At 39.4% G+C, this 26,269-nt stretch overlaps 1 protein-coding gene across 1 annotated transcript; it reads left to right on the top strand.

Moving 5' to 3' along the window:
* Positions 1–1,198: 1,198 nt before the first annotated feature.
* Positions 1,199–26,269, top strand: mbtps2 (membrane-bound transcription factor peptidase, site 2). The gene is made up of 11 exons (XM_088322732.1): positions 1,199–1,455; positions 4,027–4,175; positions 4,250–4,388; positions 6,213–6,316; positions 10,011–10,138; positions 11,884–12,002; positions 12,056–12,236; positions 18,467–18,564; positions 18,629–18,818; positions 20,161–20,236; positions 25,235–26,269. The coding sequence occupies exons 1-11, from the start codon at positions 1,381–1,383 to the stop codon at positions 25,455–25,457; spliced, it is 1,482 nt and encodes a 493-aa protein (XP_088178858.1). The 5' UTR covers positions 1,199–1,380; the 3' UTR covers positions 25,458–26,269.

Raw genomic sequence — 26,269 nt, forward strand, 5'->3', positions numbered from 1 at the left:
AGTGATGTTATTTCCCATAATACTGACTGTACCTTCAGTTTGCTCCAGAGCTTCAGACATGATCTTCTCCAGGAAGATTTTGAATAAAGTGGTGGAGAGAATGCAGCCTTGTCTCACACCGTCTGTGGTTTGAACCATGCTCCAATGGTACCATTCATCAGTACCACACTGTTGACATTGCATACCTGTCAACCTGTGCGGTTTTGCTGTACAAAGTACATTCAGTATGCATTTTAAGACGTGTACGACGTACGAGAACATCTGTACGGAAAAACGCAAACTTGTGAATTATGGGTACCATCGCCATACACCATACACCGACTATCATGAAACGACAAATCAATCAAGTCAAACGAGTTCGCCGCGGAAGCCTCTATCTCGGTATGGTTTTTTCATTGCAAACGATGCGAGCGGTTTGATGTAGTGAAAGGAAGTCCGTCTCTTTATAGGGAACCGGCTTTTTCGGCTCAACTCATTAAAGAGAGCCGGCTCTCAAACGGCTCACTTGCTTTGATGCATTGTATTACGAATTAATATATTGTATAAAGAAGTTACGAAAAAAAGCAAGTATAAAATGAGAAAATGAAAAAAGACAGGTTTGTGGTTATCCCTTTAATCAATATATTACCAACAATAATTCAATGCAGAAAATGAATTAATAATTTGAATAAGAAAATGTATTATTCTACTTAATTATATTTGCATGTATTTTTTTCTTCTACAGTTAAGGTCCAAGCTACTTAATTGTTGAACTTTTTTTATAATAAACCTCATTCATGTCAGGATCTAACAACAAAATGTTAATTAACAATATATATGATATAACAAAACACATGTACAATATAACATGTTAAACTACATGAATAAACACGTTTTTTTTTAAATCTGGTGTAAGATTTTTTTTGTATTTTGTAAGGGAAAATACGACAGTTTGTAAGGGCATGGAGCAGTGGAGGTTGACAGGTATGGCATTGGCTACCATGTGGAAGTTGTATATTATACAACACAGTATACAGTTTATTTTTTTCCCGTACAAAATTGTTATACAGCGCTTGTCTCAAAAATGGAGGGGCAGGTATGTACCGATAATGAATTACCTGTACTGTATACGTCTTTCGCTTATTTTGATGCAGTTGCGCTATTTTTACTCTAAGCGGCAGTAGCGGGCTGTTCTTCTTCTTATCTTAAACGAAAAAGAATAGAAACGCCGCAACCCGGAAGTGAAGCTGTCATTTATTTACATCAACAGTGCAGGATTAAAATGGAAGCATTTTGAGATTTAGGGAGGTTTTTCTTTACTTTATAGCCTCGGGCGGTGCCAGAAGGACCATGGGCGGTTGAGTGCTTTCTCGCCCCAGGGACGGACGGAGGGCAGGCACCATGATTCCCGTATCCCTGCTCGTGTGCGTGCTGGCCGGCTGGAGCGCCGTCTACCTAGCGGACACACTTCTCCGGGTAAAACCGAAACCAAAATAAACATGTATTATCGCTCTTTATATATATTTAGCTCCCTATTATGCTGTTTGAGACACTACAAGACGTGCTAGAATGCAACATAAAATGCTAAGACCGGAAGCACTTCCAGTATATATTTAAACCCATAATTTGTGTTAAATAAAACGAACATAAAAATAAATGTATGCCGTATATATGTGAGGACATTTTTAGGGTGCAAATAAATAGGATGTATAAAAAAATGCTTTCAAATGTAATAGGTAAAGGTCACTTGATTAACAACAAGAAGGGGGCGTGTCTGAACTGAAAATTAACGATAATACTACATACAGTAAATTGAATTAGTGGCAACTGAGGTGTTTTAATACAGAAGACTCCTGGGATACGACATAAATCGGTTGAGGGTCTTAAGGTGAAATTGCTGTTGAGCAGGGGATTGAAACCTATACAATAGAGCTCCAAACCGCTGGTACCTTACATGAACATATTAACATAACAAAATAGTATATAGTAAGTACTACTGACGGATAATAGACATGCTTAGGATTTAATTGCATTATAAAGATGTATGAAGATGTATGAAATCAGTTGTTTCGGATTTTGGTGAAAAACTACTCAAATTTCCATTTGTGCTGCAACTCTCATTTGTTATTTACAGTCACCATGTTGGAAATGGGCTAAAATTCTCCCAGAAAGTCAAGTGCAAGGTGACCATAGGGCTACTGCCATCACCTGGTAAAATTTCGATTTTGTTTTTTTTGTACAAATTAATTTTATACTGCAGTCATTATTATTGGTGGGTCGCATATTCTTAATTTTATGACAGAGGCCTCGAGCCAGTAAAAATTTGATCACGGGCCGTAATTGGCCCCTGGACTTTGGACATACCTGCCTTCGGAAATTTCCTTGCTTTAATCGTCTACATAATTTTATAGTCTTGATGGTTTATTGATTACAGCCATCTTCTTTTGCGAGGGTAACATTTGTGTGCCTTCTTCTAGTAGTAGGATTGGGTCTCATCTTACTAAAAAACGTCTCTTTCGGCTCCCAAACAGCTCTTCAGATTTTTTCTATTGCTTTAAAGGAACAGTGTGTGTTATTTGACCAATAAATGTCGCTGTATTGTGTCGTGCTTAGACCTTTGCAAAGAAAGAAAAAAGACAAAAAATGTGAAAGATTCAAGGGAGAAAAAAAAAGATAAAAGAAGAAAAAAGGGGAAAAGCAATCAAAAAGATGACAAAATAAATAGGAAAGAAAAACGACAAAAGTAAAAAAAACAGGAAAAAAGAAAAAAAAGGTGAACGAAAAGAGGAAAAAGAGAGAGCAAAAAATAAAAAGGAGAAAGAAAGAAAAAAAGTAAAAGAAACGATAGAAAAAAATGGAAATAGAATTAGGAAAATCTAGGAAAAAATGAAGAAAAAAAGTTAGTACAACTATTAAAAGTAAAAGAGAAGAATTAAAAAAGAGACAGAATCCCTGTAAAAAATAAATATTGACCAATCACGTCTGCCTTCAAGTAAGAGAAATAAAAAGCGGCTCTTGATCGGTGGAGAGTTGGCTGCCTGTTGTTCACTTCAGAGAATCAGCTCTTAGAGCTGTTCGGTTCGCCAAAGACACATCACTACCTTCCAGCAAGCAGAAAACACATTAGCACACAAGCACACAGGCACCAGCAGCTAGGCCTGAGGCATGTCATCATCAGCTATTTGAGATTGGAAATTACGTTGTTGCTGTCCTGAACAATCTTATTTATTGCCGTATTTTCGGACTTTAAGGAGCACCCAAAACCTCCATATTGGCCAGAAATTTGAACATGCGCCTATTAGTCAATCCGGTGTGCATTATTTGCTGACAAAATTGGAAATGCGTCACCATTTTTGTGCAATCATTAATTAGTCTAAAGTTTTATTGCTGACCACAATTGCATAACCATTATTACAACGGGTATCAAACCAGATAGCATTGGTAAGGTCGTAAGGGACATGAATAGTTGTTTACATTTGCACAACATTGAATGCAACGGGAAGTGAACCGGGATTGTGGCAAAGATTGTGGATCCTATTCTCTACACCACTACGAATACATGTGACCGATAAAAATGTATGAGGGCTTATCTCATACTAAGGTATTTTAAGTCAATACTGGATATGTTAGAATAGAGAGAATGTTGTTTGACTTTTACGCACCTCAAATTAGGGCTGCAACAACCAATCGATCAAACCGACAATTTAAAGCGTTGGCAACTGATTACCTCATCGAGTCTTCATGTTTGCGTGATTTATGAGCCACGTGGCCTTTTAAACCAATGCAAATAAGTGCATTGGATCTCATTGTGAAGTTGCGAGTTGTAGTACCACTTTGATCCGGCAGAAGACGCCTTGAGACTATTTTTATGAAAGTACATTTTTAACAAAATAATTTTATTGATTATGCATCATTAAAAACAAAATTGTATACGGCTTGTATTGGGATTTTGGACACATTTTACAGGATTGTTTAGGGATTAGTGGCCATACAAATAACAACGACAAGCTTGACATTCAGTACTCACAAACTGAACTTCCCTTGCAGTCGTCTCCGAAGCATCGGATCGGTTACGAATCGTGGTTGGCCAGACGAGGTCTGATGCTGTCGCCGTTCCACGTCAGGTGGCAAACCACCGTTTTCAACCGCCTCTTTGCATACTGTGCTCGCATCAATCCCAGAGCGCTCTTCATTTGGTGAGTGCTGTGTAGTAAAGATGCGCTCATGCAATATAAAAAAAATGGGTGTGACCTAAGCACATCCTTCCCAGGTTCAACAGTGGCCTGGTGTTTGGCGTGGTGGCCATGTTGGCGTCGGTGGTGCTGCTAGTGAAGACCCTGCAGCAGACGTTAGCGCAAATGACCACAGACAATCCAAGAATCGGGGCACAGCAGGCTTTGCAGGTTGTGGTGAGTATCATGGGAAGTGTTCCTGCTCATTGACTGTATTTTAATGACCATAAGGCGGACCCAAAACCCCCAAATTAGCCAAAAATCGAAACGTGCGCCTTATAATCCCGAGAGCCTTATTAGCCAACCGAATCAGAAATACGTCACCATATTTTTGCAATTGTTGATCAATTGATAAAATGTTATCGCTGACCACAGTTGCACAGCATCGGTGGAAACGGGGATCGAACCGGATGGATTTGGTTGGAGCACTGAATCCTAACCAGGCTATGGACATGACTGGTAGTTCACAATTGCATATCATTAAGAGCGCCAGAACCTAATCATTAGAGTTGGGTGTCAAACATGTGGTCCTCAACAGTTTGGAAATAGCTACCCGCGAGACAAAACTGAGAAGCGCGAGAGAAAAAGACGAGTCGAAAAACTGCTTTCAATTTGAATATATCCACTTGATGTCGCAAAAGCCAGGCCAAGATTCACCAAGCGACTAAAGGTGTATTTCTTACTCTCTTTTTCTTTCTCTCCCTCCCTTTTGCTTGCTTTCTTTCTTTTTCTTTCTCACTTTTTTTTCTCTTGCAATTTGTCTCTTTCATTCTTTATCTCTCTGTGTCTCTGCCTCTCTTTCTCCCCTTCTGTCATTTTATTTCTCTCTTATTCTCTTTCTCACTCTCTTATCCTTTCTTTCTCTCTTTCTTTTTTCTCTCTGTCTTTCTTTTTCTTTCTGTCTCCCTCCCTCCATCCCTTTCCCTCTCGCTCTTTCTGTTTTCTCTCACCCTTTCGGTTTTCTCTCACCCCTTTCTTTCTATCTTAATTTCTCTTTCTCTATCAATGTCTCTTTCTGTCTCTCATTGTGTAAGCCTCTCACTCTCTCTCACTCTTTCTCTTTTATCTTACTCTCTTTCCTCCCCTCTCTCACTCTCTTTCTCTCTTTTCCTCTAATCCACATGTGGTGCCCCTCCGAGGGTTTTTATGGGCTTATGAGTTTGACACCCCTGAGATAGACCAACATGTATTCAGACGACATGTGAAAAGGCATTAGGTATTTTCTCATTATTAAACTTTTTTATTCATGGTACCAGATATGTTAGAGAAATGGGAAAACAGAAAGTAATTAAAAATCCACAGAAGATTTTGTTTCGCTTTTTCTCTGCTTAAACTAAGCATTGTCATTTACAAACATTTTGAATATGTGCGGCCATGCGTTTATTTATATCTCAGGATGATCAAATTACTCCCTACAATGTCTTTGTCTTCATTTAGTTCAGAATGACCAAATTACTTCCCACAATGCCGTTTCCTTAGTTCTATTCAGAATCTTTTGTGCCTCGTAGAAAATTGTGATAAATAGAATAATGTATGTCAGTGGTCACCCAACCTTTTCGTACCACGGAACAGTTTAATATTTGAGATTATTCACGTTGCCCCGCCCATTAATAACATCAATTCGGTACATGACCTAAAATAGTGTGATGATGAAATAAAATAAAATGCCTTTTCATCTTTCATCCCTATCTTTTGGGTCCAGTGCATATTACCTGCTGATTCCTGTTTCATTCAATGCTATGCAATTGTGATCAGTGATTTATTGTGAATGATCGATGCAGAAATACAGTGTATTTCTATATTTGGTGCATCCCTACACATTCCTCAAGTTTTAATTTCATGTGCCTAATAGTTTGGTGCGCCTTATATATGAAACAAATATCCCAAACTATTTTTGTGGTGTGTGTGCCCAATCATGCTGAAAATATGGTACAATGATTTGTAGTTTTTCATGATTTCATCATCAATTTACCTTCATAAAATGACGTGTTTTTACTTTAGGTGCCTGGCGTAAACCTCCCCAGCAGCCACCTTTTGTACTTTTTCCTGGCTCTGTTGCTCAGCGGTGTCATACACGAGTTGGGCCACGCTGTGGCAGCACTGAGGTACTACATCCGTCCCGACTGTATTTGTTGCCATGTCAACGAACTCCCACCACGGGGTTTAAGTTAAAATGGGGATGGATTGATGGATAAGTAACATGAAAGTTAATTAAAAATAAAAAAAGCAGACATCCATGGCCAGAAAATGATTTTATGTGTTTTATCTTTTGTATCTATTACAAACTAAATCTATTTTATTTTCAGTTTAGGGGGCGAAATTGAACATTTTCATGATAAATAAGCTAAAAGACTTCAAAAGGATAGGATAGATAATTCATAATATAGCAAGGTGTTATCTTTTTATTTATTTTTATGAAAACACGGTATTACATTTTATTTGCAGTTTAAGGAAATACATAAACTACTTCCATGGGAAATACATTATTTTTCTTTTTCTTATCATACAACAAGGAGGTGTAATTTAAAAGTTTCTATTTATGAAAAGGCAAAAATTAAATATTTTTTTAAGAAATAAGCTAACCCTTTTTAAAAAAAATTGTAAGGCTTTTTCTCATCATTCCTTTTTTGATTATTCGTTTTAGGTTTTATATTTTGATTAACATTATTTTATAATTGTTTTACTACACACTTTGAGACATAAAAAGGGGTAAACCGTCGTTTAAACAAAACAAAAGAATATTATTAGGATAGAAAATGGAGGAAACATTTTTCAAATCTAGTTTGTTGTTCTATTTTGATAAATACAAAAAACCCTACAAAACAGGTAGAAAAAGTATTTATTTGTTTAAACAGGGTTCCCACGGATCCTTGAAAAGTCTTAAAAGGCATTAAATTTAAATTCTAAAAATAAGGCCCTAATTAGCATTAAAATGTCTTAAAAATGTGAACCCATTAATAAGATTTATGTTTGTTCAAACTAAAAAGATTTAGTATAAAAGTCATGGTTTCATGAAGGTAGCAGAAGAGTTCTCTGGAATTAGTAGTTTTGGCTGAGCATCCATAATGTACTGTAAACATCATTTTCATCAATTGTTTCCATGTCTAAAACTTTGGAGAGTGCTACAGTTGTATGCAAAAGTTTGGGCACCCCTGATCATTTTCGAGATTTTCCTTTATAGATCATAGGTTGTTCGGATCAGCAATTTCAGTGAAATATATCATATAGCGGACAGTGATATCTGAGAAGTGAAATGAAATTCATAGGATTTACAGAAAGTGTGCAATAATTACTTCAACAAAAGTAGGCAGGTGCATAAATTTGGGCACCCTTTTTGTTTTATTGATTTGAATACATTTAGCACTGATTATTGGAGCACAACATTTGTTTGGGAAGCTCATTGACCCTTGACCAACATACATAGGTGAAGCCAATCATCCATCTATATATCTACCCTGGTCATATCCCTCGAGAGGGGTGACCGACAGCAAGACAAACACATACAAAAACAAAGAAAAATTAAAATAAAAGGGCAAAAGTGGAAAAAGGTAGCAAAAAACACACACAAAATTTTTGGGACCATGGCCAACCCAAATGCCCAAACACCCAAACAGGTTAAGCACCTGTTCAACAGCAGGTCCCGATAGCTTTCACTGGTTTACCCCTACCGCATCATAGAGGTGCCCTGCCCATCCCTTAGAACGCGTCTAAACATCCCGCTATCCTTTTACAACACCTCTCCACTTATTCCTATCACCAACAAGAGCTCCAGCTTCCACTATATTCAGACCTTTTTCCTGCAGTGCACTCATAACACCATCCTCTTCAACATTTGTGAATTTCCCTTCGGGGATGATTAAAGTATCTATCTATCTATCTATCTATCTATTTGCTCCTCATCCACCCTCTCTATGTGTCCAAACAGACCTAGTACTCTCTTATCCACACGCTTGCTCAGTTCCATTACAACTCCAGTTCTGTCCCTCGCAATTTCATTTCTCAATCTATCCAATCTTGTCACTCCTAACATACCGTATTTTCCGCACTATAGGGCGCACCGGGTTATAGGGCGCACCCCCCAAAAATAGTTTTTTGTCCTATATCTTCCATAGATAAGGCGCACCGGATTATAAGGCGCTACAATGGGAACGTCGACAAAACAGTCAGATGATTCAGTCCAACTGATTACCCCCTTAACATTCCCAAAGCTTGCAAAGAGGCAAATACGTGTCGTAGACACGTGCGGATGCGGTGTCCGTACGATGTCACTTAAATGCGTCATTTCAAATATCATTCGGAAGGTTGAAGTCTTGGGATTCAAGAAATGCCAAACATTTCTATGTTTCTATTTTCTTTTTCGCTCACAACTTTACTGTGCATGACAATAAACACTTGGAATTGAGTTTAATTCACTCAACTCATCACAGCAACATCAAGATCGTTCTAAAACAAGATACCGGGAAAATATAAAGCCGCATAACTCACCTAAGTTCTCACGTTCAATAATGATACGCAATCATGGTCTTCTTAAAACCGTGAGTGAAGTAAATCCAGGAGAGTAGAATATTTACAAATACAGACTAATGAAACATGTTTCTTTATGGCGTACTTTAGCAAGCTTGCTACGCCATTGCTAAACTCGGCCGATTGCAGGAATTGTTTTGGCCATCTAGCCAATCCGAGGCTCCGAATAACTTCAGCCAATAGCGATCGATTTATTGGATGATTGACCAATTGGTTAGCCAATGAAACGCCGGTATATAAATCCCAGCATACACCGCGGACTTGCTACGCCATTGCTAAACTCGGCCATTGCAGGGTTTGTTTTGGCCATCTAGCCAATCCGAGGCTCCGAATAACTTCAGCCAATAGTGATCGATTCAAATGATGATTGACACATTGGTTAGCCAATTAGACGCCGGTATATAAATCCCAGTATACACCTCGGACTACTCCACGTTCGGGGTAAAATTGAGTCGGCGGCTGTTGAGTAAGTTGCGAGACCTTGCGGATTTAATATTGAGCCATATATAAGGCGCACTGTGTTATAAGGCGCATGGTCAGCTTTTGAAAAAAATTAAGACTTTCAGGTGCGCCTTATAGTGCGGAAATTACGGTACTCCTCAAACACTTCATCTCAAAAACATTTAGTTTCCTTTTCAAATCTGCGCTCAGGCTCCAAGTCTCTGCACCATACAACACATTCGGCACAATCACACTCTCATACGGTCCTCTCTTCATATCCATACTCATACTCCAGTTGCTCATCACTCTCCTCAGAGCACCCAAAACCTTGCTTCCTTGATTTACTCTGTGCATTACTGAGCACTTCGTTCCACCAACTGCAGCCACATCACAACCCAAGTACCTAAAGCTTTCAACTTCTTCCGTTCAACTTCCATTGCCTCTAATTCCTGTGTTGTTTTGTTGGTTTAAATTGTGTTTTTCTTTTTTTGTCGACTCGGTCGAAGATTTGATTTCTAAAAGCATTAAAAAAGACAAGTCTTGAATTTAACTTGCCTTAAGCTGTAAGAACCCTATTAAAGTGTGGCCAAACATCAAGTAAAATAACTTTGTAAACAAGAATTAATTTTATAAGGTCCTTTTAATAAACAAAGCTTGATTTTTTTTTTTTTACACGTTTCTCTTGCTATTAAGTGAGTTTATTTAAAAAATTTCCGTTTTTTTTGTCTGACCATCCTATCATCTCGAGTTTCACTTGAATATAGAGCTTGCTCATTCACAAGGGCTGCTTTTTTATTTTTATGCATTCAATCAAAAAAGTCTTCTGCACCACAGAGAGCAAGTGCGCGTGAACGGCTTTGGCATGTTCATGTTCGTGGTGTACCCCGGGGCCTTCGTGGATCTCTTCACTACCCACCTCAATATTGTGTCGCCCACTCAGCAACTACGCATCTTCTGTGCAGGTGAAGGAGAAATAAAACAACATTTTGTAGTTTGGGGTGGAGCTTAGGCATTGGGGCAAGACACTATAGAAGCCTGAAAGACACAACTTGGCAAATCTCTCTCTGTCTTTCTCTCTCTCCCTGTCTCTCTGTCTCTCTCTCTGTCTCTCTCTTTCTCTATTTTTTTTCGCTTTTCTCTCTTCTTTCTTTTTTTCCTTTTTTCTTTTTATCTCCTCTGTCTTACTCTGTATTTCTCACTCTCTGTCTCTCTCTTTATGTCTTTGTCTCTTTCTCCTTTTTCTCTCCCTCAGCCCCTCTCTCTTTTTATCTGTCTTCTCTTTTGACCTCTTTTTCTTGTTTCCTCGCTGTTTTTATCATTCTCTTTCTCCATCTATTTTTTATCATGGTTTCTATCATGGTTTTTCTTTCTCTCGCTATCTTTCCCTCTTTTTTCTTCTTTTGCCCTCTGTCTCTATTTTTTGTGATTTGAGCTCTTTCTCTTTTTTTCTTTGGTTTTCTTGCTCTTTTTCTCTTTTTTTGTATCTGTTTTTCTCCTCTCTTACTTTATATTCTTCTGTTTTTCTGTCTATCTCATTTTTACTCTCTCTCTTGCCTTCTCTCCCTCTTTGTCTTTATTCTCTCCTTTGACGTAGTTTTATTTTCTTTGATTTTTTTGCTTTTTCTCTTTCCTTTTTATTGCTCTTTTTTCCTTCACTCTTTTACTTTCTCTTTCCATCTCTATTTCTCTGTTTTTGTCTTTTTTTTTCTCTTTTGTTCTCTCCATCTCTCTCTTGAGCTCTTTTTCTTTCATTTTCTTGCTATTTTTCTCCATCTCTTTATTTCTTATCTCTTCTCTCTTTATCTTTCTCTCTCTCTTCCCCTTTTTCTTTCATCTACTAGTTCCACCCCGCGAGAATGTATTTCTATGATGTGGCAACATCATCAGCCTTTTACCATCTCAAAAACATTGCCAGAATCAAAGGTTTACTGTCTAAACCAGACTTAGATAAACTTATCCATGCATTTATCTCTAGCAGGTTAGACTACTGTAACGGCCTTATGACTGGACTTTCTAAACGAGCTGTAAGACAGCTGCAGAACGCTGCTGCTCGGGTCCTGACTAGAACCAGCAAGTACGACCATATTAGTCCTGTGCTCAGGTCTCTGCACTTGCTTCCTGCCGCTCAGAGAATAGACTTTAAAACAGCTCTGCTGGTGTATAAGTCTCTTCATGGTCTAGGACCAAAGTACATGTGTAACATGTTAGTCCCATATGAACCATCTTGGACCCTGAGAACCTCAGGGACAGGCCTTCTGCTGGTGCTCAGAGCCAGGACTAAACCGGGTGAAGCTGCGTTTCAGTTCCATGCAGCTAAACTCTGGAATAGTCTTCCTGATGGCGTCAGACAGGCGTCTACTCTGACAATGTTTAAGTCCAGGCTGAAAACAGCTCTGTTCAACTGTGCGTACAACTGAAAGGGTTCTATCTGCACTCTTCACTTTTACCTTATTTTAATTCATTGATTTTATTATGTTTTATCTGTGGTTTTAATGCATTTTAAAAACCACATTTTAAATTTTCAATGTCTTTTATTGTGTGTTTTTAACCTGTCTGCCATTTCTGTAAAGCACTTTGAATTGCCTTGTGTATGGATTGTGCTATACAAATAAACTTACCTTGCCTTGCCTTGTGGCCCCTGAGCTTGAATGAGTTCGACAGCCCTGATATAAGCTAATGTATATAATTTATTTTTGTTTCTCCATAGGAGTTTGGCACAATTTCGTCCTGTGTTTGCTAGCGTTGGCGTTCCTCTTCCTGTTGCCGCTTTTCCTCTTCCCCTTTTATTTTACTAGTGCAGGGGCGCTAGTCACCGAAGTGGCGCAGGTGGGTGCCGCAAAAACCTGTAAAACGGCCAGGACTCAATTAAATCTTTTCAGGGATCTGCAGCCGACGGGCCCCGGGGCCTCTCAGCGGGGGACATTGTGACTAAGCTGGAAGAGTGCTCCGTGGTGGGTGTGGACGATTGGCACAACTGCCTGTTTCATCTTTCCCACGCGCCCCAAACTGGGTACTGCGTGCCCGCCGCCAGCCTCCACCCCAGTTGGGCCCACGGACGAGGTTGGCGCGTCACAATTATTTATTTATAGACAATAAGACTTTGATTTGATTTGTAAACGGCAAATATGGTGGTCAGGGTAAAGCGTCCTTTTTCTTTAGAACTGGGGTTCAAACTGAATTTGCCTGGGGGCCGCTGGAAATAGTCTGGGTGAGGCTGGCCCGCATCAGGTTTTGCACAAGAAAAGCTCTAATAAAAGTATTCCAATATTCTCAAATATTTTAATCGTTAAATATATCATCATTAATATCATTATTTTCCTCATGTTGAGATATTTGAGTTTTTCCTTGCCCGCATGCAAGTTTCAGATCTAGGGATGGTGTCATTGTGGCTTGTGCCGTCATTTAGGACTTTTTGTGATTAAGGGCATCACAAATAAATGTGACTTGACTTTAATACATAATACAAAAAATTAATAAACATGTTAAACACTTATCAGGTAATCGTTTAATCGGGAATAATAAATAAAATATTAATAGTAATACAGGAGATATAAACGACTGAAGAATCCACTTATAGTTGCTGACTAGAAAAGTTGTTTTTTTATTTAGTCCAGTTGCCTGGTTTAACAGTACTTTGGCTTTTAATTTCTAAACATGAATTGAACTATTCTGAACATGGCTTCTTTTGCCTACTCATTGTTGTCCGATAAAGACACCCAAAACAACCACAAAACAACAGAAAAATGGTTAAAAAACCTTCAAATAAAAATCAACCAAAAAAAATGTCCAAAAATGGCCCAAAGATAACCGAAAAATGACCAAAGGGACCCGAAAAATGCCCGGAAAGTTACCCAAAAACTAAAAATACAAAATTAAAAAAACCTAAAATGTACCATTTTAAAGAATATTCTCAAAATAATCCAAAATAACTGGGGAAAAAGTCTGAAAATTATGGAAAAAGTACAAAAGCTAGTGAAAAGTTCAGAACAAGTATTGAAACACAACTAAATAGTATGGAAAAATACCGAGAAGCCTGAAAACCTGTTAAAAAGTATGTAGATTGCCCGAAAAGTACAAAAAGTACATTTTACTCAAAAGTATACAAATAAACAAAGAAACAACTGAAAAATGACCAAAGAAGCAACCAAAAAAACAACAACAAATGAAAATTGACCAAAAATTGACTATAAAACGACAAACAATAAAAATCAACTACGATACAACCGACACAACCTGGAAAAAATAACCCCCAAAAATGATCGAAACCACAGTTTTTTAAAAACTTTTTTAGAAACTGGTCACAAACTATCATCCCACAGGCCGCTTGTTTGAGACCCCTAGTTTAGAAGGTTATATAATCAATGAGAAGAAATCGTGTTTTCCTGACCTAGGAATCGAGGCCATTAAATGCAATGAAAACAACAGGGGCCTCTAAATTGCATCAACCAAGGCTAACATAAAATAGCAATAATAATTCTTTAACCTTCAGGACATGTTAGAGTTTAAATTTTTCCAGATTTCAACGCAGCCTGGACTTGTACTTAAAGCACCGTTGAAAACTGTCATAAAAAAATATAAATATATACATATTCATATATTGCTTGTAGGGGAGCCCCAATGATGTTTTTTTTTCCTACTGATAGGTTTGAAGTTTGGTAAAGAAAGAAGTCATCAATTGATTTTCAGCCTGCAAGTTCAGGGAATGTGAAGCCATCAGATAAGAAAGTCCAACCTGTTCTCCTAAGCACTTTCTTTTGATTACACCCCCTAGGTTAGTCAAGTCAAGTCATTTTTATTTGTATAGCCCTAAATCACGAAGAGTCTCAAAGGGCTTCACAGATTATTACACTATATTACACAGACTATTTTTCAGAATATTATTATACATTCCCCTGCTCTGGAGCAGACGAAAAGAGTAGGTTATTCATATGCTATAGAGTAGAAGTGAGTTTTAAGCTTAGATTTAAACATTTCCACTGAGGTTGCAGATCGGATCTCAGGGGGAAGAGCATTCCACAACTGGTGCCCAGATGGAGAACGCTCTCGGTTACCCTTAAGGGTGTGGTTATCAAAGAACAGCTACATAATTGGCCCATAGCGATAATGCTGTAACAGTCAAAACAATGGACAACAGTGTGCCATTATAGTCAAAATAAGGTGGCACCATGTAAAATCTCCTTTGCAGGTGTTTTTTTTTTCAAACTGCGTGTAATATTTAAAAGACAAAATCAAAGGTAGAGAGGATCTACAACAAAGTTGTTCCTTTATTTAAAAAATAATCTAAATATTGAATGAATGGATGAATGAAAACTGTATTTGGAACATTGCTTATTTTGCCTACCCCTTCATCTTCCCTATTAATTACATTTTACAGGGCAGGGCCCCGGGGGTCAATGAGATCCGCCGGGAGTTCATTAAGGCTCTGGATGTTGTGGGTGTGTCATGGTTGACACGCCTCTGCAACATCGCGTGGACATTGGGGACAGTGCCTCTGGCCTGGCAGACTGGGGTGGTGGTTCCCCTCTTTAAAAAGGGGGACTGGAGAGTGTGTTTCAACTACAGGGGATTCACACTTCTCAGCCTCCCTGGTAAGGTCTATTCAGGGGTACTGGAGAGGAGGGTCCGCCAGGTGGCCAAATCTCGGATTCAGGAGTAACAGTGTGGTTTTCGTCCTGGCCGTGGAACACTGGACCAGCTCTACACACTCTGCAGGGTGATTGAGGGTGCATGGGAGTTTGCCTGTCCGGTCTACACGTGCTTTGTGGACTTGGAGAAGGCATTTGACCGTGTTCCTCGGGAGGCCCTGTGGGGGGTGCTTCGGGAGTATGGGGTACCGCACTGTCTTATCCGGGATGTGCGGTCCCTGTATGCCCGGTGCCAGAGTCTGGTCCGCATTTCCAGCAGTAAGTGGACTCCAAGTGTGAAGCGGCCGGTATGAGGATCAGCACCTCTAAGTCCAAGACCATGGTACTCAGCCAGAAAAGGGTGGCATGCTTCTTGCGGGTTGGGGATGAGATCTTTCCCCAAGTGGAGGAGTTCAAGTATCTTGGGGTCTTGTTCACGAGTGAGGGTAGGATGGAACGGGAGATCGACAGATGGGTCGGCAAAGCGTCTGCCGTCATTCGTACCCTGTACCGGTCTGTTGTGTTGAAGAGGGAGCTGAGCCGAAAGGCAAAGCTCTCGATCTACCGGCCGATCTACGTTCCTACCCTCACCTATGGTCATGAACTTTGGGTTATGACCGAAAGAACACAATCCCGGATACAAGTGGCCGAAATGAGTTTCCTTTGCAGGGTGTCTGGGTTTTCCCTTAGAGATAAGGTGAGAAGTTCAGTCATCCGGGAGGGACTCTGTGTAGAGCCACTGCTCCTCTGCATTGAGAGGAGCCAGTTGAGGTGGCTCGGGCATATGATAAAGATGCCTCCTGGACGCCTCCCTTGGGAGGTGTTCCGGGCATGTCCCACCAGCAGGAGGTCCCGGGGGCGACCCAGGACACGCTGGGGAGACTATGTCTCTCGGCTGGCTTGGGAACGCCTCGGGATCCCGTCGGATGAGCTGGAAGAGGTGGCTGGAGATAGGGACGTCTGGGCTTCCCTTTTAAGGCTGCTGCCCCTGCGACCCGACCCCGGATAAGCAGAAGATAATGGATAGATGGATGGATGAGATAGGATACGGATATACCTTTTAATACATATTCTACACCATGACAGTTATAACAGGCTGTACATCTGCAACCAGTTTTGGGTGAGCTATATAGTGCCTCACACACATTGTGAAGAGGTAGCGAGGAGAAACATCCAATTTGTTTTACCAAACTATTCTAAAATATATTCTAAACACAACAATCAGTCTGTACACATTCTGCGTCATACAGTAATCCCTCGATTATCGCGGTTAATGGGGACCAAAACCACCCGCGAAAAGTGAAAATCCGCGAAGTAGCGACGCCCCTTCAAAAATGCTTAAAAAAAACGTATACAGTATACCCCCCTGTGTACAGTACACCATATTAATACGGTTAGAGAGAGAGAGAGAGAGAGAAATTCTTGTTAAACCATCAAACAATCAAACAATAAAACAAAATTTAACTTACCTCTTACAATAAGTTCTTCTAAGCGTAGTTGACAAAAAGACCTGTGCAGTACGATGAGGTAATAACGATGAATGACTGCACAGCGAGTGCTGGCCAATCAGCTTGCGTTTATGGCCGTGACGCTTAGCGTATACGTACATTTCTTTGTGTTTTAAAATTTTGTAAAATGATGCAATTACTAATTCTAATTGAATATTTTGTTTTCAAATTTTGTAAAATAATGTAATTTCTCATTTTAATGTAATATTTTTCATTATTATTATTATTATTATTATTAATATATATTTATATATTTTTTTAGACCCGCGAACGTAGAACCGCGACGTAGCGAGGTCCCACTGTATAACTACATTGAGCAAACTATTCAGTGTCCAGGGAGGCTGAGGAGTGTGAATCCCCTGTAGTTGAAACACACTCTCCGGTCCCCCTTTTTAAAGAGGGGAACCACCACCCCAGTCTGCCAGTCCAGAGGCACTGTCCCCAACACAGAGTCTGAAGAGGTAGAGAGGAGACACGACCAAGTTAGGCTAATCTTTCTATAGAAAATATCAATATTGTAAAAACAAAACAATCACAACAGCTTTACACATCTTGAGCCATGCGATTGATTATGGCCAAGCTCCCCAAAGCCTTTCGCACATTAAAACAACCCACAGAGGAGACACAACCAAGCTGTGCTAAAACTTGTATGAAAATCAGAATATTCTAAAACCAAAACTATGACAACAGCCTGTACATATGCAATATTTGGTTGAGCTTTCTGGTGCCTTGCTCACATTACTAAGGTGTAGGGAGGAGAAACATTCAATCTGATTTACCAATCGTATTAAAAATAAAAATACTCTTAAAACGAAACAATAGGGCTTTACACATCCTGAATTATGTAACTGATTATGAGCGAACTCTCCAGTGCCTCTTGCACATTATGTTGTGGTGAAGAGGAAACATGACTAAGTTGTGCTACTACTTTTATAGAAAATAAAAATATAATTTGAACAATCACGAAAGCTTAACGCACCCTGAGTCGTGAAACCGATTATAGATAAGCTCTCTGGTTCCTCATGCACATGATGAAGAGGCATGGAGGAGAAACAACCAAATTGTGTTATCACTTGTATAAAAAATTAAAATATTTTTAAAACTAAACAATCACACAGCCTGTACACATGCTGAACCGTGTGCCTTCAATTACAAGTTCTGTTACTTCTATAAAAAATCAAAATCTATTCTCATACAAAACATTCCTGCATTTTCCGGACTATGAGTCACTCCTAAGTTCAAGTCGCACCCGCCCAAAAATTGATAATTAAGAACAAAAAACCCTATATAAGTATACGTAGCATTCTGGGGGGGAAATTCATTTCATACAATCCAATACCACAAATAATACATGTCTTATTGAAAGGCAATTTGAAATGAAAGAAAACAACAGGCTGAAGTTCATACAATATACAAACGTTACATGATTGAAATGAAATTTTCTGCATTTATATAGCGCTTTTCAAGTCAATGAAGACTTCCCAAAGCGCTTTACAATGTGCTTCACACTTACCCATTCACACACACTCACACACCAATAGCGGCCGTGCAGCCATGCATGCCGCCAACCTGCTTATTGGGGGGCATTAGGGATTCAGTGTCTTGCCCAAGGACACTTCGACATATAACACGGAGGAGCCGGGAATCAAACCTGCGATCTCTTGATCCCCAGACGAGCGCTCTACCTCCTGAGCTAATGCCGCCCCATAATTGATTAACATGCCTGTTGATTTGAGTAATGATGTCTCCTATCAAGAGTTCTTCAGATAACTCTAGCATGAAAAATATACTTACCAAACTATCAGCTTCACTCCAAATCCATAAGTTCTATCACGCTGAAAAGACATCTTTCAGCATGACACCGCAAGGTTGAAAATATCACTACACGCCTAAAATGCCCTTTTGCGGTTTTGTGTAAAGATAACATGTGAAAAGTGTAATAATGTGTTAATAATTTCACATGTAAGTCGCACTTCTGGCCAAACTATTAAAAAAAACTGCGACTTATACTCCAGAAAATAGGGTAAATGCTTTGAAGCTTTCTTACAAGTGGTGTTTGTTTATTGGATATTATTGCATGGAATCTAGTGTCTCATGATGTGTATTTTTTTTTTCTATCGAAATGTGACGTCATTTGTCCGTTATGGGGTTTTCGCAGCCTTCAAGCGTCTGGACGGCACAATGGACTGCTGCAGCAACAACAGCCTGACTGACCTTTGCTTCTCCTATATCAAGCCACTGACGACCGAGAGAGAGGTCCCACACATTTGGACACTCTCTCGCAAATTTAAAAAATAACTTGTTTTGTGTTTGTTGGCAGTACGCTTGCATGCCAGTGCGCAAGATGGTGACGGGCACGCGGGTTTGCCACAGCGACCGCGACTGCGAGGTTGATTCCGGCGTTTGTGTCACCCCCACCTTGCAGAACCTAACCCGCTTTATCAGAGTGGCGCATCCACCCTCCGCCCACATGCTCTTTGTAGGGTACCCACCTCATCTGCAACACGCGGGTACACACATTTTTTTGCAGCCTTGACATAATCTCGAATAGAATAGAATTGTATATTCTCATTGATATCAACATTGTGAAACATTGTATGCAACAAGATGAGACATAGAGCAGGGTAAAACATGAAATGAAGACTTTGAAGGGAAAAAAGACTAGACTCTAGTCAAGTCAAGTCACATTTATTTATATAGCCCTTAGTCACAAAAATGTCTCAAAGGACTGTACAGGATTACAATCACACCATCAGCTGATCTCAAACCAACATGCAAGCAAGGACAGATAGGCAAAAAATAATAATCGCAACGTAATGCAATGAAAAAGAGTAGTGCATTGTAACAATAGTGCAATGAAAATAAGTGCAAAAACATTTAGCAGCAGCAATTTAAAAATAAACAATATAATTTAAAAGGCCACAGGGCAAGAGGTCAAAGAGGCGGGAAATGTGTTTAATGGTAATGGCTCTGCTACGTTATCGCAAGCCAGCAATGTCTTCTAGACTGGTCAAAGAGCAGTCTATGGTCTTTTGGGCCGTGTTGATCACTCTCTGTATGTTTTTCCTGTCCACTGCCCTCCCGAAGTTAAGCATGACTTCCTTGGATTTTGTGGTTTCCACCTCCTTCCTGAATGCGGTCCCATCCCCATCAAAGACGAGTACCACGAAGGCGGTGCCGTCAGCAAACTTCAATCGTGTTCGTGTGGTGGGTGGGTAAATAGTCTGAAGTATACAAAAGTGGACAGTAGAGGGCCCAGCACACATCCTTGGAGGGATTCGGTGTTCAGCGTCAGGGTGGAAGAGACGTGGCGGCCGAGTTTCACAGCCTGTGGGTGGTTTGAGAAAAAGTCTGTAATCTAGCTGCAGATGGAGGATTAGAGCCCCAATTGGGAGAATTTGTCCACCAGGATCTCGGATGATGTGTTCAACACAGGGATAAAGTCTAGGAAGAGCATTCTGACATAGTTCCTGTGTTTCTCTAAATGGCCGAGCGCAGCATGAAGAGCAATGTTTATTGCATCTTCATTGGACCAGTTTGTCCTGTAGGCAAACTGATGAGGGTCCAGTGTGGGGATTGGGTAACCTTCAATAAAGTGGAACACAAACCTCTCTAGGCACTTAATATGACAGGCCTGAAGTCATTTAGGCTGACCACTAATGACTTTTTTTGGTATGATGGTGGAGGTCTACATATGTATATATATATATATATATATATATATATATTATATATACATTTCTTTCATGAATAATTTAATATTACTGGGCCGTTGATCCCTTTAAAAGACCAAGGCTGTTTTATTCACATCGACTACTTTCATTTTAGTTATGTATTCAATTTATTTTTCAGTAAGCCTGACCAACTTTGTACCACGCTTTGGCTTCCTTCACTTGGACCTGCCTGTCTTCTTGGAGACCTTCTGCAAGTATCCTTTTCTGTTCCACCAAAACGTCAACATTTTATCACGCTAAAATTGAGGATCGACCAATATGAGTTATTCAGGGCTGATACCGTTACCACTTATGAGTATAAAGCTGAGACCGATAACCGAATTTAGGAACACACAATTGATGGATGAACTAATGTTATGATAAGAGCTAATATATCAGTCTCCACCTGAAGGTGCTTTCCTAAAACAAGTTAACTACATGTTTTACGCGATTACAAACACGTTTTTCTACCACAGATTTTTTTAAATGTCAATATCAGCGGTCTTGATTCACTGGCATGTCAGGACTCAGGATTTAGCAGAGCTGCCCTTTTTTTATCCCGCTGTAACGTTAGTTTTCCTGTGTCTGTGCCTCTGCCCCCAGTCGCTTAACCATTATTAAATGATATATTTATATAATGTATGTATGTATGTATATGTATGTACCGTATTTTCCGCACTATAAGGCGCACCTAAAAGCCTTTAGTTTTTTCAAAAGCTGACCATGCGCCTTATAATACAGTGCGCCTTATTTATGGATCAATATTAAGTCGCAAAGTCTTGCAACTAACTTGCAGCCGCCGACTAGATTTTCCCCCGAACGCCAAGTAGTCCGCGGTGTATGCTGGGATTTATTTACCGGCGTTTCATTGGCTAACCAATGTGTCAATCATCATTTGAATCGATCACTATTGGCTAAAGTTATTCGGAGGTCAAGGGGCGGATCCTTTTTATCATTTACAGGCTGGCATAGGCTTAAGCGGCAAAATAAAGCCTGCAATTGGCCGAAAGAGATGTGTCAATCATCAGTTGAATCGATCACTACTGGCTAAAGTTATTCGGAGGTCAAGGGGCGGATCCTTTTTATCATTTACAGGCTGGCATAGGCTTAAGCGGCAAAATAAAGCCTGCAATTGGCCGAAAGAGATGAATGTGAATAGCACTTTGGGTTGACGGCATAAAGAAAGCATTTTTTACTATTCTGTATTTGTAAATATTTTATTCTCCTGGATTTACTAAACTCACGGATATAAGAGGACCATGGTTGCACACTATTATTGAACACAACGACTTCGGTGAGCTACTCCAGCTATATATTTTCCCAGTATCTTGTTTCAGACTGAACACGATGTTTCTGTGATAAGCGGTGCAGATAATGGATGGAATGGAGTGTCTATTTTTAAATTAAACTCAATTCCAAGTGTTTATTGTCATATGCACAGTAAAGTTGCGAGCGAAAAAGAAAATAGAAACTAAGGAATGTTTGGCATTTGTTGAATCCCAAGACTTTAACCTTCCGAATGATATTTGGAACGATGCATTTGAGTGACATCGTACGGACACCGCATCCGCACGTGTTCTCGACACGTATTTGCTTCTTTGCAAGCTTTCGGAATGTTAAGGGGGTAATAAGTTTGACTGAACTATCTGACTGTTTTGTCGACGTTCCCATTGTAGCGCCTTATAATCTGGTGCGTCTTATGTATGTCAAATATAGGACCAAAAACTATTTTTTGGGGGTGCGCCCTATAACCCGGTGCACCTTATAGTGCGGAAAATACGGTGTATATATATATATATGTATATATATATATATATATATATATATATATATATATATATATATATAATATATAAATGTATGTATATATATAAAATGTATGTATATTTGTGTGTGTGTATGTATGGATGGATATATACATAGTTTTGGGCAAGCCCTGACTCAGACATTTAATTCTGTAAAAAAAAAAAATCTGATCACAAACATGAAACAATCGTGAGAACATTCCAAAGAGCAACATATTGGTATTCAAAAACACTAAAATAAATTAAACTGACCATTGCAATGTTTTTTCTTATGTTACTTTTATAAAGCAAGTGCTTATATATATATATATATATATATATATATATATATATATATATATATATATATATATATTTACATGCATATAGTGAAGAAAGTAAGTATTTGAACTCTCTGCTATTTTGCTATTCTCCCACTTAGAAATAATGGACGGGCCTGAAATTTTCACCGTGCATGCATGTCTCCTGTGGGGGGGGATAAACTAAAAAGAAAACTCCAGAAATCACAATGCACGATTTTTTAAACAATTTATTTGTGTGATATAACTGCAAATAAGTATTTGAACACCAGAGAAAATGAATGTTCTTATTTGATACAGTAGCCTTTGTTTGCTATTACAGAGGTCAAACATTGCCTGTAGTCTTTCACCAGGTTTCCACACACTGCAGGAGGGATCTTGGCCTACTCCTCCACACAGTTCTTCTCTAGATCAGTCAGGTTTCTGGGCTGTCGATGAGAAACGCGGAGTTTGAGCTCCCTCTAAAGATTTTTGATTGGGTTCAGGTCTGGAGACCGGCTGGGCCATCCTAGAACCTTAATATGCTTCTTACTGAGCAACTCCTTGTTTGTCCTGGCTGTTTGTTTCGGGTCATTGATGTGTTTGAAGACCCAGCCACGACCAATGTTCCCTCTAAGCTGCGCGCGTGCGCAATCGCGCACTGCCCGCACATTCTCAGCGCACAAGAAAATCTATCCAGCGCAATGTTACCTCTAAGCTGCGTGTGTGCGCAATTGCGCACTACCCAGAGTTTTTCCGCACTCAAGAAAATCTAGCTAGTTCACAAAAATCAGGGCTCGAAATTGCTCATTAAGAAGCGAATTAAGTCAAAGTTACAGTGCCTGAAGGTAAAAATACACGGGTTTCCCTGACGTTGTGTTCTAAATGCGGTATTTTGAAGTCAAGGTCGAAGTAGAACGAAGTTGAGTAAAGTCAGTAGAGTTTTTCGAGAACCGGCTTCTTCGGCTCGGTTCACTAAAAGGAACTCTTTCGGGTCCTAAACGGCTTTTCAGGTTGTTTTTACTTCTTTCATCACTATATGACCAAATATTATGTAAAATTACGTACAAAATGACTTAAAGGAAGGGGGAATAGAACAAAAAAGAAAAAAATACCAAAATGAAAGAGTTGTGAAAAGCTGAAAAAAAACGAAAGAAAAGGAAGAGAAAAAAGAAGGAAAAATTCAGAAAAAAAGCCAGAAAAAAGGCAAGAAAGAAACAAAGGAAAAAAAGTAAGTAGAGAACACAAAGAAAAAAGTAACAGCTAGAAAAAAATAAACACAATGAGGTTTTTTTAAATGAATTAAGAAAAATTAGAAAAAAACAGGGAAAAAGTAGAAAAAGTTCATGTTGCATTCAAATAATTTCCAATTATACCAAGTCAATCTTGTTGCCAACATTGCACTTCCACTAAAAAATGTGATTAAATACAGTTGTGTATCGTGCAACTGTATAGATAAGCCCCCAAAAATGTTAGTATTATGCGACAAAAGATACCAGGAAAAAAAGAAATGGAAATCTAGTGAAAGAATTGTTGTAACAACAAATGCCGTTTGTAGGCCGTACAACCTTTGCAATAATACATTAGTCAATTCATTCAAAAGTGAAAAAAAAATTTGCATTGCTGGAAACTCAGCAAATTGTAACTTGATGTCAAGTTTTGGACATGTTTGATAATGACTTAGTTGCCACACATGGGATTGCTGTTGCTCACTGTTGTTTCAAGTGTTGCTCACCGACTTTGTGTGAAAGCTCAGACCTGTGGAAAATTAGAGGGAACATTGGCCACGACCCATCTTCAATGCTCTGACTAAGAGGAGGAGGTTGTTCCCCACAATCTAACAATACTCGACCCCAGTCATCCTCTGTTTAGTGCACTCATCCTGTCCCATGTGCAGAAAAACTCCCCCTAAGCATGATGCTACCACCGCCACACTTCACAGTAGTGATAGTGTTCTTGGGATTTTACTCTTCATTCTTCTTCCTCCAAACATGCTTAGTGGAATTATGACCAAAAAGTTCTATTTTGGACTCATCTGACCTCAAAACTTTCATCCCCATCCTCTGTATCGTCCAAATGGTGACAAGCAAACTTAAGACAGGGTTTAACATGTGCTGGTTTAAGCAAGGGAACCTTTCGTGCCATGCATGATTTCAAATCATGACGTCTTAGTGTATTACCTACAGTAACCTTGGAAACGGTGGTCCCAGCTCTTTTCAGGTGTAGTTCCGGGCTGATTCCTCACCTTTCTTAGAATAATTGAGACCCCACGGGGTGATATCTTGATTGGGGCTCCATTCTGATTACGATTAACCATCATGTTTAGCTTCTTCCATTTTCAAATGATTGCTCCAACAGTGGACCTTTTTTCACCAAGATGTTCAGCAATTGCTCTGTTGCACTTTCCAGCCTTGTGGAGGTGTACAATTATGTCTCTGGTGTCTTTGGACAGCTCTTTGGTCTTTGCCATGTTACAAGTTAATTTCCTACTGATTGTATCGGGTGGACAGGTGTCATTATGCAGCTAACAACCTCAAACAGGTGCATCTGAATCTGGTTGATACATGGAGTGCAGGTGGACTTCTAATGGGCGGGTCTTTAAGGTTCAGAATTCTAGATGATACACAGGTGTTCAAATACCTATTTGCAGCTGTATCACACAAATAAATTGTTAAAAGTTATGCATTGTGATGATTTTTCTTTTTAGTTTATCCCTCTCACCGTGGACATGCACCTATGATGAACATTTCAGACCCCTCCATGATTTCTAAGTGGGAGAAATGGCAAAATAGCAGGGTGTTTAAATGCTTATTTTCTTCACTGTACATATTTTTTTGTTTGGTGGGCCGGATGAAAAATCCTGAATGGCTTCATGTGGCCTGCGCGCTGTGGTTTGCCCACCCCTCGTTTAGCCAATCAGAGCGCAGAACACTATGCACAATGAAAATCTGTCAAGTAACAAAACCACAAAAGTAAAAATACAGCGAGGGATTACTGTATTGACGTCTTGTCATCATTGGCACTGATTTCAAATCAACTCTCAACTTCTGTAATCACGAATGGCACTGAATGAAAAAATAAAATCCAAATATGACACTTTTTCAGGTTTTGAGTCCTCATCCCTTACCAGATACGTGTTTTCCCTATCGGGCGCCTTGGCTGTGGTCAATTCGGTCCCTTGCTTCGCTTTGGACGGCCAATGGATGCTCAATGCTTTGCTAGAGGCCACCCTGGCCGGGATCGTGCCCGATCGGCAGAAACGAGAACTACTTGGCTTTTTCCTGCTGCTAGCCGGTAGCGCGCTGCTTGCTGCTAACGTAGCGTTAGGCTTGTGGATGGTGACAGCGCGCTAGCTGCTTACAGGTTCTCCTTACCAGCTGTTAATCATGGGACAAAAACGTTTTTTTTTTTCATTTATTTCAGGGGGTCTCCAACTCAATTTACCAGGGTGAGGTTAGGCAGTTTCCAATTTTCCACAAAAAAACATTCGACAGTTTTTAAATTCCATTTTTTTAATTCCATACAAAAAATCAGATCCAAAACAAATCAAAAAACATTTAATAGACTGATCCTTAATCAGCTTGGGCTGGCCTTAAAGGGACAGTGTTTATTATTCCATGATGAAAAAAAAATGTCATTCATTAGTAAAAAAGTAATACGTAGGTCAAGAATTTCCTTCTCATTTAGCATAACATGAGCCTCACCTTGAGGGAGATGACATATTTGTACGTCATCTTGCTGCTACAGGTAGTCAACAGACACAAAAACATTTGCAAAAAGTATTGAAGAAAAATCCTGCTTTTAAGTCAATTTGAGTCTCTGTAGTTTTTGTTCTTATGTCTGATTTTTCACATTCAGTTGCACAACAGAATACAACGACATATAGTACTCAAATAATACACACTGTCCCTTTGACGTTCTAATTAAGACGGGGGCCACAAACTACCCTGAGGGCTGCAAGTTTGAGACTCCTAATTTAACTCTCAAGACTTGAGCTACTGTTTGATTGCAATTTCTTTTTGTTTTCATTATTTGTTAAAAATATTTCTTTGTTTTGTGTAATTGTAAATGTTATTGGCAAAAAATGGTGCTCACATTTTCTTGCTTTTTTGAATGGAAGTATTTGTTTAAGAAAAAAATAATAAAATATCTCTTTAAAAAAGTA

The sequence above is a fragment of the Urocampus carinirostris genome, chromosome 18 (genome assembly GCF_059441175.1).
Source record: "Urocampus carinirostris isolate Australia breed hairy pipefish chromosome 18, RoL_Ucar_1.0, whole genome shotgun sequence".
NCBI lineage: Eukaryota > Metazoa > Chordata > Actinopteri > Syngnathiformes > Syngnathidae > Urocampus > Urocampus carinirostris.